Raw genomic sequence first — 18,788 nt, 5'->3', positions numbered from 1 at the left:
TGAGATTTCACAATCCACCCCCTTAGAGGTCTAACGTCCTCATTGACACACCGCTTAGTGTCTGGTGGTGTCTTAGAAAGAGAGGGAAAGAGGGAAAGGAAGAAAAATATTAACTCAAGATTGGATTTGTACCTCATACTTTGACCCAAATGTTAAAAGGCAGTCAGTAGAACAGGGCAAAATGGAACACCAGACAGTTATATAACACAGACAGTCTTGAGAAAAGCAGACAGACATTAGTAGTCAAAGGAGCCCTTAATACCCTCCAGACTCTCCCCCATTGACAACCTGCAAGCAAACAAAGGTTGCAAAGCTTTAAATTCAATCAATCCCAAATACAAAAAGCTTATAAGGATTGTCAATGTTAGGTCAGTTCCAAATATTAGTTGAAATTGAAATTTAATTGATGAGCAAATGCATAGTTGATTAGGTCGAGATGCACATATGGTACTTTCATGAAGTTTCCCTCGACTCGTCTCCTATGGATTCAGGAATCTAGCTGAAACGACATGCGGTTGAAAACCATCTAGCAAGAGAGCTCAACCAGACAGAATATTCTTCTAGCTTACTGCTCAATAACCAAGAAACGGAGCTGGAGAGGCCTAGCTTGATATGAGAAGTGCTAATTCGGTTCGTCGTCTGACCAATTGGTACGAACACCAGACCACATATGAAGATGCTTCGAGATTGAATCTTGGATTTCAAAGAAAGCGCATACACCCTTGTCAAGTTAGAAATTCCCATCGCAAGGTCAAATTCAGGTTGCTGCTCAAGAGGAGAAGAGTAGAAGAGAACGAAAGCAAATAAGAGAATATTGGAAAGTGTTGCGTTGGGGAAGAAGGCCATCATACGCAGGCATCTTAGATCCCATATGATTGAACACACATTTAACCAGGTCAAGAAAAAGATCAAGCTAATGGTCTGGATCATCTGAGCTGCTTAAGTTCCTTCTAAGCACCGAAAATAGAGAGAGAAAAAAGTCCAGATACAATAGGATACCATTTTGATTCTCGAATGGTTAAAAATTCGAATTTAGTTCTAAGCATGGAGGGATTTCTCTGATTTGGTAGCACTCAAGATGTATTACATATGTATAGTGAATTACAAACCATAGCTCCCCAGTGAGTTAAGTAGCAACTAGAATATAGGCAGTGGCTAGACTCCTTTCCAGCCATCCAAAGGCAAACAAATAAAATCACCAATGTCGAAGCACCTTACAACCAATCTTATTCCATGGACACGGCATTCGGATTAAGAACGTATCATATGAATTAGTGAATCAAGCAAAAAAAAAAAAAATATATATAATTCCTATCTAAATGGTTGGAGGATGAAGTGGACGATGGAAAGAAGGAAAGGAGAACCGCCACTATGTGTAACAGCCCAAGCCCACTGCTAGTAGATATTGTTTTCTTTGGGTTTTCCCTTTCGGGCTTCCCCTCAAGGCTTTTGAAACGCGTCTATTAGGGAGAGGTTTCCACACCCATATAAAGAATGCTTCGTTCTCCTCCCCAACCGATGTGGGATTTCACACCACGAAATGTGAACAAATTTCTAACAACCAAAAACGTCCAATTTGTACCCATATCTTCTTCCTGTTGTGCAAGCTGATGAAGTCCCAAAATCCCTTCAGACTATTTTAACTGTCAAACAACCAAACAGTGATGCAACCAGCAAACAACCTTGATACTCATCTCCTATCCCATTTATGAGTTTGGAGACAAGGGATTAGGTTACAATTATTAGCAGAGATTCTTATAGCATTGAAATTGATATGGGTTAACTGCTTAATCACTTATGAAGCAACGTATTTATGATTTACAACTAAATAAGATCGACATTATGAGGACAGGAAACCAATACTTCAAATAGGAAATGTTCAACTATCTTTTCTGGAAAATTGAACAAAAATACCGAACTTACTTATAGATACAATACTTGTACTCTTGACTCCTAGCAAGGTCCTTCTCTCCTTCCTCGAGCTACATTACACAAATCCAACGATAGACTTAGAAATTAAAGATGAACAGCCAGAGAATTACAAGCACATGATAATAAGAAGAAAATTGTCTCACCGGATCGCTGCCATAAACTATATCATAACAAGTAGGAGAAAGGCATCGCAGGGCACAATTTTCCTTTTCGGTAGCTGAAGATTTGCATTGCCAACCCCACAATCCGCTGCAAAGTTTCAAAACCAATCAAATCAAAAGTTACTCAGATAATTTTCCAATCAAATCAAAAGCAGGAAGGATGAAAAAAAAAAAAAGGAGAAATCACATTTCAAAGTTACTCAGATCATTTTCCAACTATATCCAATTCGAGAAAAAAAATAAAAATAGCTTGAAAGAAACACTCACCTCTCAATATCGGCGTAACAGTCCTGCTTCTTTTGCCTGGTTTCAGCATCCTGAATAATTGACACGGTTCAGTATAATCGAGTGAGGATAAAGACAAATACGAGCGGAGAAGATGAACAAGACTTACAGTGACCGGACGGCGAGATTTGGCAAGAACCGTATGGGTAGATAGCAATGAGAAAATGAACCCTAAAATCAACAAGAGTCTCACTGTGTTGAGCGGATTTGAATTCCTCTGAGCATTGTTGATTTCCATCTCTGTTTGGATCAAATCCGGATGCCCTCCAATTGATTCCCTCTCTAGCTCACTCAGATTTCAAAACTATGAAGCCACAGATTTCAAGAGTGCCTTCGTAGAAACAGCTTAAGCGCGCACGCTTATATACAGTTTCGGTTGCTCAGTTATTAGTTATTATGAAAAAAAATGAATGTCCAAAACTTTTAATTTCATCGGCCCTAATCATAACAATAGAATTTTTAAATATCTAAATTCGAAGAAAGAATTGTTGAGAATTATTGAAAGTGAGTCCCACATTGGTTAATTTATAAGGAGTGTAGGAATCTTTTCCTAGAAAATACTTTTTAAAATTGTGACACTGACGAGTAATGAGTCAAAACGAACAATATTTACTTGGTGTGTCAGTGAATACATTATGCTAGGAATCACGACACTCAACAATGGCCAGATATTGTCCATGGCTTTGTTTTTTGGCTTCCCCAAAAACCCTTCGACTATTCATTTATTCATAAACTTATGATCATTCCCTAAATTAGCATGCGGGACTCAACACGTTGGATCACTTCCAACAATCTTCCACACCTGGCCCTCAAATGAGTGAATTCCCTAAATTATTCTTCGAATTAATTTATTTACTAATTATATTAAAATTATCAAGTCATGAGTGTTAACTATGATTTTAACAATCAAAATCAATGTAGCTAAAAATAAATTATGGAATAAAACCGCCACCATCCAATATTTATTGGAAATGGTCGTTTATATATCTCACGTGGTTAGGTTACTTTGTGATGGGCTTATTTAATGGGCCCAGTCAATGATCTGGGCCACTCAATCCTGCTATGGCCCACGTATCATGTCTTATTGGATTCCAACTTCCCAGGAACATTTTTAGTCTTTAAAACTCGGTTTTTAAAATTTTATTTTTATTATTATATTTATTGCATTTTAAAAAACTTATTATTATTATTTTTTTTAATTTCTACACAGAAATCTTGACATCTTTTAAATTTATAGACATATTAAATTCTTTTAAATTAAACAAAATTAATAATGAAAACATCAAATATGGAAATTTAGAAATTAAACGATTGATAATTATATATTTAATATATATTTTTATTTTTAAAAATTTAATAATTTAAAATAAAATTAATATTTGACTCATATATATGTAATATTCATTATTCTATAATTATATAGAAGAAAATTGACATTTGACACATTTATTTATTTATTTATGATTATTTTATAAAAGTCCGTGGATTTGGAAATGACTATTTGACACATTTATTTATTTATTTATTTATATTTTTTTTATGGTATAAATATCGACGAGGAAATGTCCATAAAGAAGAACAAATTAATTATTTAATTATTTTTTTAATCATCTTCTTCCTGCATTTATCCGGCTGAACGCTGTTTCATAGATGGCCAGAAGACTTTTGATTTGGACTTTCACTTCCGATTATCGATTAATTATAATTTTTCGTTCCATTTTTCTCTATAATATTCGAGAAATTTCGAAGGAATTGAAGTTCGTTTTCCTTAAGAAACTCGTCAATCATTTGACTTCCACAACTTTCCTCTTCCGCCATTCTTACTGTTTTTGGCGCTTAAGCGGCTCGATTTGGCATTGTTTTTTTTTTTTTCTCTCGCACCTGCAAAAGAATTGGAGCACGAGATCGCTACTTTTTTATTGGACAACATTGGGTACTTCGTTAACTGTTCATTTTACTGTTAATTAATGTATTTTTGTTCGATTTTTTTTTATTTATTATTTTGTAGTTTTTATTTAAATTTGATGTTTCTCGATAGCCTGGGATTTTTCTCTTAGAAGCCGAATTCCAGGATTCGAATCAGTACCTTTGTGAAAATACAATATGATTTGTTTGTTTTTGTCGCGGTTTTGTGTTTTACTCACGTGAAGATGGATCTGATATGGACTTTGTTTATGGATATATAATTTCTCTGGTTTGGACTGATAAAATGAGATATGTACGTATGAATTTGATTGGCCTTCTGATCTTTTGATATCCGGTTGCTGAGTTGAATCAGGCATTTGAGTTCTTCTTTAGAATTGTTAAAAATTCAACCGTTGTTTGTTATTTCCAATCCCAGCTTGTAACTGTTATTGGTTTGTTTATCCCTCTTGTTTACTGTGCTTCCTTGACCTGTGGTCAACATTATGAGTATTTCGTTTCTCATATGGTTAATGATTCATCAAAATGCCCAGAATTTTGTTTTACTATTGAACATTCTCCACTAGTATTTCATTAAATTCTTTTGGACTTCATTTCTTCATGAGAAGGGGTTTAAGATGGTGAGGAATAATTAGTGCAGTGTCATTCAAACCCTTTTCAATTGGGGACTAGGAATTTGTCTTCTTTTGTGCTCTAGACTTTTGGTTTTTCCCCATCTTTTAGAATTAGGTGTTCCCCCTTTCACATATGCTCTATAATTTTAATATGACATCTGTGAGATCTCACATCAGGTGGAGAGGGGAATGAAACATTCTTTCTAAGGGTGTAGAAACCTCTCCTTAGCAGCTGCATTTTAAAAACCTTGAGAGAAAGCCCGAAAGGGAAATGCCAAAGAGGACAATATCTGCTAGCGGTGAGCTTGGACCGTTACAAATAGTATCAGAGTCATACACCAGGCGGTGTGCCAGCGAGGACACTGGGCCCCGAAGGGAGGTGGATTGTGAGATTCCATATTGGTTGGAGAGGAGAACAAAACATTCTTTATAAGGGTGTGGAAACCTCATCCTAGCAGATGTGTTTTAAAAACCTTAAGGGGAAGCTTGAAAGGGAAAACCCGAAGAAGACAATACCTGCTAGCGGTGGGCTTGGGTCATTACAACATCAGTTGCAATAATCTGAGTGGAAGTACACGCTTCTTCTGAACTGTCTAGCATGCAAGAGCTACATTTTTTTAGTGAAAATATGTCTGTATATATATGTATTTTTCAGTTGTTTTAATGTGTTGTAGTATTTCACTGTCCATCATTCTGAATTGACGGACATACCCTACATTTGATGCATGGTAATCATCATCTTATGAACAAAAGTTGTATGAATAAATCGTGGAATGTTTCCATCTACGGTGAATGGACATCAAATGATGTAGAGTGCAAGATTCTATCATGATGGACAATGTTAGTGCTGATGCAATCAGAAGTTGCCGAAGTGAAGAACTTGAATTTCCAAGCTGATGTCGACTACTCATAGCTCTTTGCAGGGGCATAATGATAATGGGGTTCACACTGCAAGATCCCATCTAAAAAAAGGTGACAACTCGAACTACTTTCATGGTAGGATTGCATTTTTTTTCTCTCTAAAATCAATGCAGGTTGGTTAAAGTCGGCACTGAAAATAATAGTGTGGTTTAGTTCTGGATAGGTTTTTTCTTGTTATTTTTTAGTTGTCTTGACCTAGTCTCAACTGATAATTTAAGGAGGAGCAAACAGGGAAGTTAGTTTGGTTAATGGCTGAAATAACAGCTGCATTGTGTATATCGTTATCATCATCCTCCACTAAGTTCTAAACTAACACAATTATTTGTGTAGGCACCTTTGAAAGATCTCTTGCTTCAAATGATCTGAGAAGAGTTGTGAATGCCAATAGTCATCAAGACCAAGAAGCTATGGTATGGCCTTCTATGTACAATTTGCTCAGGTCTTAATTTTTTAAGCTGTCTGCAACATCTTAGAGATCTTGAAGTTGTACATAGGAACTGTCGTCAAGGGTAAGAGCACAGGAAGGGGAGATCCAGCTTCTTCGTCAACAAATTTCAGTTGCTTGTTTGAAGGTATAAATTGCTTAGATGACTCTAGGTTCATGTGATATTGATGGTTCACTTATTTCAACATCTGTTATACCTTACACAACAAGTCTCTGTGGTGAAAGGAATTACGACTGTTGAATGAGAAATATGCACTGGAGAGGAAATTTTCAGATATAAGAATGGTTTGTCTTTGTTCTTGGATATGGTTGTGTGGGCTACTGTTTTCATCTTTCTCCTAATCAAGTGGTTTCTTTGCGGTATGATTCGGATAACACAATTATTTTTCTCATTTTGTAACAGGCAGTTGATGAGAAGCAAACTGAAGCTATTAATTCTGCCTTCAATGAGTTGGGATACAGAAAAGGGGATCTGGAAGTGAACTTAAAATTGACTAATGAAGTGAAGGTATGTTTTTAGATTCTTTCCCAGGTCATTTTCATCTATTACCTTGTATGGAACTTGTCTGCGTACTGTAATCAGTCTCTCCAATCTGACAGGCTGTATATTTTTGGGCGCATGATGGTAAAATGAAACCCTTAATAAGTAATAATTCATTGACCAAAAAGAGGGAAGATATAAAAATATCAACCCAAAGAAGAAAAAAGAAAAAGCTTCTAGTTCATATTCATCATACAGGGGAGCAATGAAAAAATAAAAGAGAAAAAATAAAAGAAGCTCTTTTGGTCCCTAAAGTTCGGTTTGGTATCATTTAGGTGCTAGAGGGTTGGTTTGACAGCATTTAGGTTCTTGAGTTTTCAAACTCAACAATTTAGCTTTGAGTTTTAGATTTAGTAATATTCTTGGTCCCTCAGTTAGTTTTTCCATTAATTATTAGTGGAAAGCCAACATGATACCTTATATTTTTTTTCTTCTAATTTTAATTATTAAATAAAAAAACTTTTTAATATCTTTCTCCCTCCCTCCCTCCTAATCTTCTCCCCCTCATGGTTGCCATAACCATCAGCCGCCTTTCGCTGCCATTGTCTGTTGTCGACCATTGCTATTGTCTGCTTCTCCTTCTTTCTTCTTCTTTTCTTTTCCGTTCCTCCTCCTTTCTCAACTTTCTTTTAGGTGGACGATGGTAGTAGTCAACAATGACAGACGCTGGAAGCGAATGGTGACTTGTGGCGATGACAGCTATGAGAAGGAGAAGGTTTGGAGGAGGGATGGAGAAAGAAAAGAAGAAGAAGAAGATGGAGAAAAAGAATATAAGTATTAAAAAAATTTATATAATATAACTTTAATAATTAAAAAATTTTAAAAAATATTTTTATTAAAATTATTGGTTAGTAACTCATGGAAAAACTAACAGAGTGACAAAAAATGCTACTAAATCCAATACTCGGGTTAAATTGTTGAGTTTGAAAACTAAGGGACCTAAATACCACTAAACTCAAGCCTCTTGGACTAAGTATATTTTTTCAAAAAATAAAATAAAAATAGGTTGTTAGTATCTTAAATCCGCTTATGCTAACAATCTTGAGTGGTTTCATTCTCAATAGGCTGTGGATGATGAGAGATATCACTACACGTCATCATTGCTTGGGCTTTTGGAAGAGTACGGTATTTGGCCTCATGTCATAAATGCCTCTGTTATAACTAACAGTGTGAAGGTAAATTCTGTGCATATAAAGCTTGTGACTAATTCTGACTTCTGCAATTCATCTATCTTGCTAATATCCTTATTCCAAACGGATTCCTTGAAATAAATTTGTTTGAAATCTTGAAGCGGAATGCATGAAATTCATGTGCTCACTCAGTGGCGTTAATCTGTCTTTGGACCTAATTAAAGAATGCTCCCAAGTCAAAATTAGTTTATTCTGTGAGTGTGTGTTTGATGGCAGAGGAGTAGTGTGTAATGTGTACTCACTGGCCAATTTGATCGATTAGTTTGTGTAACATATTGCAACATCTTTTATACTCGTAGGTAGTTGTGGGCATTTTGTGGGGTTTTTTTTTTGTATGTACTTGTAAAATCTGTTTCTTATAAAACAAAAGATTAGGAGAATATATATATATATATTTTTTTTTTTGTAATACTTTCTTCCTTCTCTTTCATTTTGCGTCACCTCTTATTTTTCCTCAAATTTTTGTAGCTTCTTCATGATCAGTTGCAGTGGAAGATCAGAACTTCTTATGTAAGCTTATTAATATTGAAATTTGTTGCTTTTCCTTCAGTTATAAGTTGCCCAACCAAGATAGTAAAACGTCTGCTGTATATGATTGCAACTTCATCTACTAGCATTTATTTTGTTATTGCTTCATTTATTTATTCTCCATTAAATGTTCAAATCTTTTCTCTACAATGTTGTAATGGCAAATTTGTGTCAAATGGATTGAGAAACAACAGAATATTTAATGATGGGAGAAAATGTTGATAGTACAAAATTTCACTGCTCTTCCATTGAAAAAAAAAAAAAAAAATTATTTTTTATGAAATAACATGAAAATTTTTAAACTTTCATCCAATTACATTAACGTTTTACTGAACTGCCTTCTTGTTAAGCCAGACATTCAACTTTGCCAAATGCCCTTTTTTTTTCACTAAGATTTTAGCTTGGAAAAATGTATAAATGTTTTTCGGACCAATTTTCTTAAAGCCAGAAATGCAATGTTGTCAACAGCTCTACTTTTCGTCCTCCATTTTTTTTTTCTTTTTAGCAATGTCATTGTCTCTCATAATAACTGTCAGTTGAAACTAATAAATTACTGTAATAAAAGTTGTGCTTCTTTTCATCACAGGAAAAAATTGGAGAACAATCATCGCTTGCTGATAATCATTTGAAGAGGGGGTTTAATCCATACCAAAAAAGAGAGAGTACTGATTTTAAGTTCGTTGAAAGTGGATATCAATATCAAAAGAGAGAGATTACTGATATGGGGACTTCAAAATACCAACTTCATCCGAAAGCTGAGGTAGGGTTACTCTTTACTTCCTTGGCTACTATGTTTTCCTTTTGCTTTTACAAATATCCCACTCATTTAGTTCTCATCCCTGTTGCATGCAGCATTTGAGAACAACTGAAGATGTGTTTACATCTAGGATACAAAATAATATTCCAGGATCAGCAGACTTTAGTCTAAGACCTAATATGTACCAACCTGTCAGCAACGACAATTCTCCAGACCCTTTCTTCAATGCTGGCAGGTATGACATTCTAAATTCTGGTGTGGATGCCTTGAGTTAGACTAACACTAGCGGTACGCAATCAACCCAATCAAACTCTGAATTGGGTTTGATCTATATAAATAAAAATTTCATGGGTTGGGTTAGTTTATGGATTCACCTTAAATTAGTTTTGTTGAATGAAACCATTTGGGCTTATTGTTAACTAATTTTTTTTTTTTTTTTTTTTACTAAGAATAAAATTATGTATGTATATTATTTTAATTTCATTGAACGAATATTTTTGGAGATTGGCATTTTATGTTTTTTTTTACAACAAAGGTATTAGTTAATAACCAAAATAATCCGAATCTAACCCAACTGAATTATTTTATGATTGGGTTGGATTGGGTTCATAATTCGCTAATAGTTCTTTGAGTTGAAGGAATATAAATCCCAAACAATTAGGTTTGGTCTAAAAGGCATTTCAACCTTCCTAGCCTATCCATGGACACTCGTGCAATTATGCAACTGACAACCAATCATAAATTTAGTGTCTTAAAATTAAGTCAAAAATGCACCTAGGGTACTCGAGCAACATATCTTAAAGTGAGCATCATAATGGTATGACAATCACTTGGCCAGCTAACGTGAAATATAGTGCCTCTCGGCTCCATGCTAAAACACTCATTGTTATGGAAGTGTTACAAAAATTTGTGGTCACTTTTTTAATGTATACAAAATGTTTTATTTTTTAAAAGTACCTATTGAAATTTATGCCAAACAATTTTCACGTGGAACAACTATAAGCCTGCCTATAAGACTTGAAGAGTTTTCTTGAACTCATTTTGTTTTTTCTTCTTTCTTTCTTTTTCTTTTCCTTGCCCATTTTCATTGAACCGTTCATTTTATTTATCCTAGATTTAGAGTATCCTTTTTTCTTTTTTTTTTTACTATGCAGCCATGTTTGTTTGATTTCAACTGAAAACCTGTTGTTACAAAACTATATTACCTTTCAGTTTGAATTTAGTTGTTAGCATAGAAGTATGATGCAATGTACAAACACCTTTATAAAAAAGTTGTGATTCCTGCACTACCTTATGGACGTCCTCCTTTATCTCTCAACTATAAAAACATATTATCTTAGGGAGATGCCTGGTGCTTTTCCCACTCCAGTTGATGACGATGCTGTAGACTTGCAATTTTATACAACTGATGAGAGATATAACCACCCTGTAATGGTTGGTGAGTTCTCCATTTCTCTTAGAAGGTGATCAATGCACGACACATTAATCAGTACTTAGACATGAATACTCACATGAAGTTTTAATTAGAGGGACCTAGCATTGAGAATTTTCAAATAGTTGGCGAGGCCACACCAGGGAGCAAACTTCTTGCATGCGGATATCCTACTCGAGGCACTTCTCTCTGTATATTTCAGGTGACATGATCTGCTATCATTTAAATAAAGGTCAACATATATTTTAGAATACATATGGAATGTTCATGAATCAACGATATGAATTTGTGTCAGTGGATTTGGCATCTTGAGGATGGCACAAGGCAGTATGTTGAAGGTAATGGAAATGAGTTCAGCTTTGCAGGATTCATCTGATGACCTTTTTACGTTTATTTCTTCTTTTTTTCCCCTTTTTCTTTTTGGATAGGAAGAAAACTTTATTATTGAACTGAAAAATATTCAACATAATATGAGTAGGGTAAGACACCACAAAATAAATGAAAAACAATGATAAAAGATAGCTCCAGCTACCTTGTAAAAAAAATTTAGAACTCAAGGATATAATTTTACAACCTATAGAACAGATAATGTTTGAGTAGGTTGTATCTACCACGTAAAATCTGAACAAATAAAATGTTCATATTCTAATAATTAAGCATATGATTTGACTTTATTGTAAACTGAAAAATATCTTCTTGTTCTTATCATCTGAAGTCCTGAAACACAGTTGAATCACATAGTTCCAGAACAGCACTCTAGTCTTTCTGTCCTTTTTATTGACACTCTTTGTTACTAGTTACTTCTAGAAAAATTTCTGATCTTTGAATGGTATTTTTGATTTAGGAGCTACAAATCCAGAATATGTTGTTGGAGCTGGATGTTGATAAACTACTTGCTGTTGAGTGCATACCAATGGATGAAAAAGGCCATCAGGTTAAAACTTCGAATTGTGAAGAAATTTTATTTTTACATGCTATTAATATTTGAAATTAAGAAAGGCCATCCAGTTTTCTTCTAGGATCGTGCATTTATTTTTGACTTCTTATCTTATCGTATTTAACTTGAAGTAGTTCTCTTTCAAGTTTCCTCCTTTCCTGATCCCTATCACTTTCTGTGAAAACCTTTGTGATTTATTATGATTAGACGGTCTTCCTGTTCTTTACTCTAAATTCTTTTCCAATCATCAGGGGGAGCTGGTCAAGCTTTTTGCTAATGATCAGCACAAAATAAAATGTGGTAAGTTGATTAAAATTTTAAAAACATCAATCTAAGTTGTGACCCTGCATGTATCTACTTGAGGTTGCTAAATTAATTGCTTCCCTGGACTATAGTGCCTGCGTATTTTAGCAAAATCATGCTTAATGAGATGTTTGCTATGTGGTTGCCTCGAGTCTGAATTGAATTTTACAACAGTGTGTTTATCTGCACCTCCGAGAGAAGAATGTGATGGAAGGTTGGAACAAGTTCTTCGTGGGCCGAAAGATCATTACTCTAAGATAAATATATACATTTTTCTTAAAAGCCTTGCCTTTGGATAACAACAAATGTTTAAACTATCACGTTATCTTGTATAAATTATTTTGATTCGTTGGTTGGTTAACGTTGTTATATTTCAGCTATTTTATTGTGCATCCCGAGCTTTCTAATTAGTTATGTTATAGATCCGGACATGCAACTGGAGATTGACACGTATCTTTCAAAGGGTCAAGCCACGTTTACTGTTCTTTTACTGGTAGGTTTATCTGATATAAGTAAATCTTCTAGAAAATTTCATTCCTTGTGGTTGTACTTATTTCTTAGTCCTATACTGAGTAAATCAAATCTAACTTCAAATTTATCATTTTGTCAGATTGAGCCCTTTACTAAAAACTCTGTGTGAAATTAATATCATCCATTTTCTGGTTTCCATTTTCTAGAAGATTTGTAACTAGTTGTTGACATTCTAGTGGTTTTATGAGTTAGTTTTTCTTTTTTGTTTATTTTGCATAGTCCTTTTCTAGTTACCTTGTATGCTTTTTGGTAGATTTGGACATATTGAAGTTGAATGTAGATGGTTCTTTTACCTACTTGATTTTGTGCCTTCTTTTTTTCTTTTTGTTGGTTTGGCCATTTTTGTGACTTGAGAAGTGTTTTTTTTAGTTAAGTTTGTATGGGTATCTATTGGTTTTTGGACGATTATCTAATTTGATTGTGTCCATTTTTCCTGCAAATCTTTGAAAAGTACTCACCTAGCATCTAAAATTTTGGTCTAATATGTTAGCCATCAGCTAACTTCGTATTAAAATGCAAGCTTTTTAGGAATATGATGTTTGGTGAATTCAATACTTGAAAAGAAAGCATTATGGGTACATATATACATTCTTGAGTAGTTTACCTATTATGCCTCCTCAGTTTAGTTGCTTACCCACTCTGCCACTTCAGTTTTAGAACATCCAAAAAAGTGAATTTTTTTTTTTATCTTTATAGGATTTATTTTCATTTGAACTGTAATTTTCTTTTATATTTATCTCCCATGTTGTCTTGAAAACATTTTCTAGCTTACTATTCAACCAGGTTTCAATTTTAATATAGAGAGATCCGTAAAAGGTCATAACTCACAAACTGTGTTTTCATTTTTATCTGGATGAAAAAAAAAAAAAAAAATCTTAGCCAACAGAGGGAAGCTCCGCTCACGCACTGAAAAGATAAATAAAAGAAAATTCATAACCTGTAGATCAATCATCAATGATGTTATTTGTTATAGGGTCAGCCTCTTGGCTGGTAAGGAAGTAGAAAGAAATAAAGCTTGACTATCAAATAGAATATAAAACACATGGTACTATTAAGGATATGGCCTTCACTGACTCATATATACTAAATATTTGCATCTTGCTTTTCCCACGAATTTCATACAGATTGATTTGTCTGAAAATTGGGAGCCAGCATCTATTTCTTTGAGGAGGTCTGGTTACCAAATTAAGATGGGAAATACAGAAGTGGTTGTAATTGCTGAGAAATATTCAAGGGAGTTATCGGTATGTTTTTATTAGTAGTCTATTCACTGATGATGGTGTCTACAAGTTTAAATTACATTTTCGAATAAACCAAAGATTTGCTTTTTTTTTCTATTATATATTTGTGGATGCAGTTGAAAATTCCTCCTGGGATTTCTACACAATTTGTTTTGACATGTTCTGATGGATCATCTTTTCCTTTTAATGCTTATGATGTTAGGTAATGTTCCCATTCTACTTACAGATTCATTTGTATTTTGTGAAGTTCTCAGACTAACCATAGACCTTAGGCTTAATATCATATGACCTTTTTATTTCTTTAGCATTGTCTATAACCAACAAGAAGCATATTATACCCGCTCATGTCTTTAGTTTCAGAATAATAGCTTATTTCTATTTTCTTTAATAGTTATTCAGTCTAGGATGCTGATTTTTCTTGTAGGATGCGGGATACACTTGTGTTGACCATGAGAATGTTCCAAAGCAAGGTATTCTCTCTTCCCAAAATCTATTAGTTAAGGATCAATTTGTGGACACCATTAATGACGGTTAAGAAGTTATCATATTTGATATATTTCTTAATGTATATCGATGCGGACTATGACTAGTATGCATCTCTTTTCTTTTCTTTGATAGTATTTTTTTTTCTTCAAATCTGTGCCATTGATCCCTAATCGATTAACCTGCAAGAGATTTCACACTTAATACTATCTCTGGAGGCCAAAGGCTCAAACAATGGAGCTTGGGTGATAATCCTGCCTAAAGCCTCCTCTCGTAGATGTTGGGAGGCTTAGTGTTCTTTCATGCGATTGTTTTCCAAAGAGTTTTCTGTTTTTTTTTTTTTTTCAAATTATTTTTCGAGAATCAGGACCAACCAACTTATAAAAAGGTGTTAAACCCACGATTTTGGATAAAGAATAACTTTTGAGATTTTAAAAAACATCATCTTTGAGAACAACAAACTAAAGGAACAGGAGAAAATCTTTAAAGAAAAGTTGTCAAAACATGCTTTTATGAAGGTTTTGTTCTGTTGTAACATTCTCCTAAACAATATGCCTTTATGCATGCATGGGTTTTAGGCAATTTTTGTTGTTTTGTGAAGGGGATGTTATTTTGTTCTGAAAGTTACTTAGATAATTCATGCCTTTTTGTCTCTTTTTTTTTTTTTCTTGAGTTCAACACGTGTGGAGAGTATCTGCTTTAACTAGTTAAACTATGCTCTGTCACTCTGCACAATTGTTTTTTGGGGGGCCATGCTAGGAAATTGTTGTCTGATTATTTCTTTAACTAGTTGAACTATGCTCTGTCACTCTGCATAATTTTTTTTTTTTTTTGGAGGGGTGCTAGAAAATTGTTGTCTGATTATTCCTCTTGCTCATAATAAGTACCAAAAAGGAAAGGAAAAAAGAAATGCACACGTGTGCATACACGCATCATTATCTATATGCTTTGAGTTCTTTTACTAAATTCTACATATTTTTGAAGCAGGCAATGGATGATAGAAGGAAAGGAAAAGCATAGAAAAGACTCGTTCGCCATTCAAATATTGTGTCGATATTCATCATTCATTCATTATGCAAAGTAGATGTAATTGAAATTGTTTCATCATAGTCTGAACTAATAAATCAAATAAATCCTGAAGGTTGATTTTGTACCTCTTAACCTCTCATAGACATAAATGCATATATAGTCCCTTCCCTGTTAGTTTCTTCCTCTTAATCATATTGAACCTTCTAGTAGATGAAGGCCTCAGTTTTATTTTGGTGTAATTGTACTTGGAAGGAATGAGAATAACAGTTACAATAGGACTGTTATTTACTGTACAAACATTATTTATAGGTACATGAAATGATGAAATGGCCCCTTTTTTTTTTTTTTTACTGTGGAAGAGGTACGTCTCTTGATAAGGAAAGCCACATTGCCTGTCTTTGTTTGTGTAATATCATTATATAATTATGTCATTGGCCTCTTTGGTTCATTTCTTAAGTGAGTGGAGACATAAAGCATTCTTCACACATAAAAATGGCCTGTAAACTTGGTCCCATTGTTGGATTTTGTGACTTTGGAGGCTTAAAGAAAAAAAGATAAAAATAAAATAAATATTAAAGATATGCATTTTTTGGTTAGGAGCTTGGACTAACTAAAGAAAAATGTCATGCTCCACGTATTACGAGATTGGGACATTCTAATTGAAGAGTCATACTTCTCGACTTTATTATGATAAGGCAAAAGCACCCGTCACAAATCTGCTATAAGCTAAGTTGTTCCCCCTTATAAATAGAGGAGATTTAGAAAGTGTGCATTTTAAAATTTGACTCAAATCGTTGATTAACTTTTAGTGTTGGAATGCTCGTATTACATTTGTAACTGATTGTGTAGGGTAATATCAAATATTCAATTTTGGTTGAAAATATTCATATAAAGATAATCTTGAAATAGGAAGAAAAAAGAGAGGAATAATTCTAATTGTCCTTGATAAATTGATTTATAAACGATAAATAAGTAAATCAAATTTATGAAAAAAGAAAAAAGAAAAAAGAAAAAAGAAAAAAAAAGAGTAGGATCATGGTAGAAAATTAAGTCCCTTATTATTACAAAAGGCACATTTCTGGAAATCTCCTTTGGTTCAACCACCAAGCCAATAAACACTGGCCACGTCAAGTACTCACATGATTGCACGTGACCACTTACACTTACATCTGAAATGTGAATCTCTTGCCTTTATTTTAGTGAGCTCTTTTTTTGTTCCTTTGAGCTCATTTAGCTTGTTTATCAAACCCAAGGAATTTAGACAACAAACTAATATTGACACAATTTCTTTGTTCAAGACATGTTTCTGAAGGAGAAGAATTGAAAAGCCAAAAGTAAAGGGAAAGGATAAGTGTTAATGAGTGATATAACAGTTTCCTACCTCCTCCCACTTTCCTTCCCTTTGCATCCAAAGTCCCCCCAATTTTGCTTTCTTCTTCTTCACCCGAGATCCTACATCGGTTGAAGAGAAGAACAAAACATTCTTTATAAAGGTGGGGGCACTTCTCTCTAGTAGACGCATTTTAAAAACATTAAGAGAAGCTCGAAAAAGGAAAATATCTACTATAGTGGTCTTGAGTTGTTACACTTTCTCTCTCTTCTTTTTCTCTCTCTATCCTAGACATAAACACATGAAAAAGAGAAGATAGGGGTACCTGCAAGATCGGCTAGTGGCAGAGGAAAATGGGTTCTGTGGGGAACTCAAATCAATGGCAGCCATATGCTTACAACGACTGTTCTTTAGAGATTTGCAGCATTTACTGTCCTCAGTGGTGCTACATCATCTTTCCACCACCTCCACCTTTTGGCTATGGCAGCAATGGCGATTCCGCCACTGATTTCTCTCCTCTCATCATCGCCATCATTGGAATCTTGGCTAGCGCCTTCATTATGGTAAGCTACTACACCATCATCTCCAAATATTGCAGGAACAGAGCTGCTACCACCAACGCTGCCATGGAAATGGATGATGAAGAAAATCTTACCCACATCCGCCATGAAAACCAGCTCCAAGCTCCTCCTCCTGCAGGCCTGGATCATGCTCTCATCAAGTCCATCACAGTCTGCAAGTATAAAAGAGGAGATGACTTAGTTGAAGGTACTGATTGCTCAGTTTGCCTGAGTGAGTTTCAAGAAAATGAGAGCTTAAGGTTGCTGCCAAAGTGCAGCCATGCCTTTCATCTTCCTTGCATTGACACATGGCTCAAATCTCACTCAACTTGCCCTCTCTGCCGCTCCAACATTTCACCAACCAATGTTTCCCCACCCCCAACACAAGAAATTCTAAGAACAGAACACCTAAATGCATCTGCTCTTCAGTATCAACACAGAACCAATGACACAGTGGTTGTTGTAGTGGTTCAAGATTTGCAGGATTTAACAGTGAGGCAAGAAACTGCTGTTTCTGGGCTTGAGAATGATGATGCTTCTTCCAAGAATCGAAGGCAAAGTTTTGCATCAGATTGTCAAGATTCAGAGCCAAGAGACAGAATGAATCAAGTTCAGCCGTATAGAAGGTCAGTTTCCTTGAATTCTTTATCATGGCAAGGGCAGGTTTCTGTTGCTGATATATTGAGAGCCAGTCAAGATAGTGAGGATGAGGTAGAGGAAGATGAATTACAAATGGGGATTGGATCTTCAAAATTATTTACTCAAGAGCATTGCCATGACTTGGGAATGAATAGATCTATTTCAACTGGGAAACAAGGATTTACAAACTATGGGAAAGGAAAGAGTTGCATCATTCCCAGTTGAAAGTAGATATGCGAACTGTACAAAACTTGACAAAAATTCTCTTATTTTTGTAATATTTTGTTGAAATCACAGAAGAAACCCAGATTCATACAAGATTAGCAAACTAGATGGACTTACTTTGAATGAACATTTTACAGTTTACAAGCCTCTTCAAAAATGTTGCTCATGCATCACTTTCGTCGAAGCTTTAGTGAAGTGTTTTATTTTTTGGGATTTTACTGAGGGTAACTGATCATGAACTATTGAATTTCATAAAGATTTAAACTCAAGGCAGTGTGCATTTGAAGCCTAAGAATTGTCTCAATGATTAGCACTTTTCTACCGTCAATTATGCTCTTTCACCTTGTTGCGTTCTGCAGAGTTGTCAGAATTTATGCAGGGCTACCTAATTCACTTTGCATAATGTAAGGAGGGAAACTTTTGCTAAACTCCATGTTTGAAATTTTAAATTTTCTACTCCATACTACGCTTCCATGTGAAGTTTTGAGCTCTTAAATCAAAACTTGCACCAACGATTGTACTGATGTCAGATACTGACTATAAACAAAATTAATCTAAATCAGACAAAGTTCAAGGACAATATCCATAAAATACGGAAAAAAAGTGCATAAATTAGTAAAAGTAAAGAAGAATTAGGAATACTGACAACTACACTGCCTGCATCTCAACCTCCATTTCTGAGACAGATTGATGCTTTATCAGATGTGTTCGCTCTTGATCATACCATTTCATCATAATTAGGAAGAAAAATGGCTTCAAGTTAGGTGCGACTTTGACAAAA

At 34.6% G+C, this 18,788-nt stretch overlaps 2 protein-coding genes and 1 pseudogene across 2 annotated transcripts; 2 read left to right on the top strand and 1 right to left on the bottom strand.

Moving 5' to 3' along the window:
- Positions 1-105: 105 nt before the first annotated feature.
- Positions 106-2,735, bottom strand: LOC111479810. The gene is made up of 5 exons (XM_023124675.1): positions 2,488-2,735; positions 2,361-2,410; positions 2,076-2,181; positions 1,924-1,982; positions 106-288 (listed from the first exon to the last, which is right to left on the bottom strand). Exons 1-5 carry the CDS (start codon positions 2,614-2,616, stop codon positions 237-239), a joined length of 396 nt encoding a protein of 131 aa, XP_022980443.1. The 5' UTR covers positions 2,617-2,735; the 3' UTR covers positions 106-236.
- A 1,244-nt stretch (positions 2,736-3,979) lies between these two features.
- Positions 3,980-15,598, top strand: LOC111479686 (annotated as a pseudogene).
- A 1,182-nt stretch (positions 15,599-16,780) lies between these two features.
- Positions 16,781-18,644, top strand: LOC111479735 (RING-H2 finger protein ATL52-like). The gene has a single exon (XM_023124574.1). The coding sequence runs from the start codon at positions 16,937-16,939 to the stop codon at positions 18,005-18,007; it is 1,071 nt and encodes a 356-aa protein (XP_022980342.1). The 5' UTR covers positions 16,781-16,936; the 3' UTR covers positions 18,008-18,644.
- The last annotated feature ends 144 nt before the right edge of the window (positions 18,645-18,788 follow it).

The sequence above is a fragment of the Cucurbita maxima genome, unplaced genomic scaffold (genome assembly GCF_002738345.1).
Source record: "Cucurbita maxima cultivar Rimu unplaced genomic scaffold, Cmax_1.0 Cma_Scf00005, whole genome shotgun sequence".
In the NCBI taxonomy this organism is placed as follows: Eukaryota; Viridiplantae; Streptophyta; class Magnoliopsida; order Cucurbitales; family Cucurbitaceae; genus Cucurbita; species Cucurbita maxima.
This window is presented reverse-complemented; position numbering and strand designations above follow the sequence as displayed.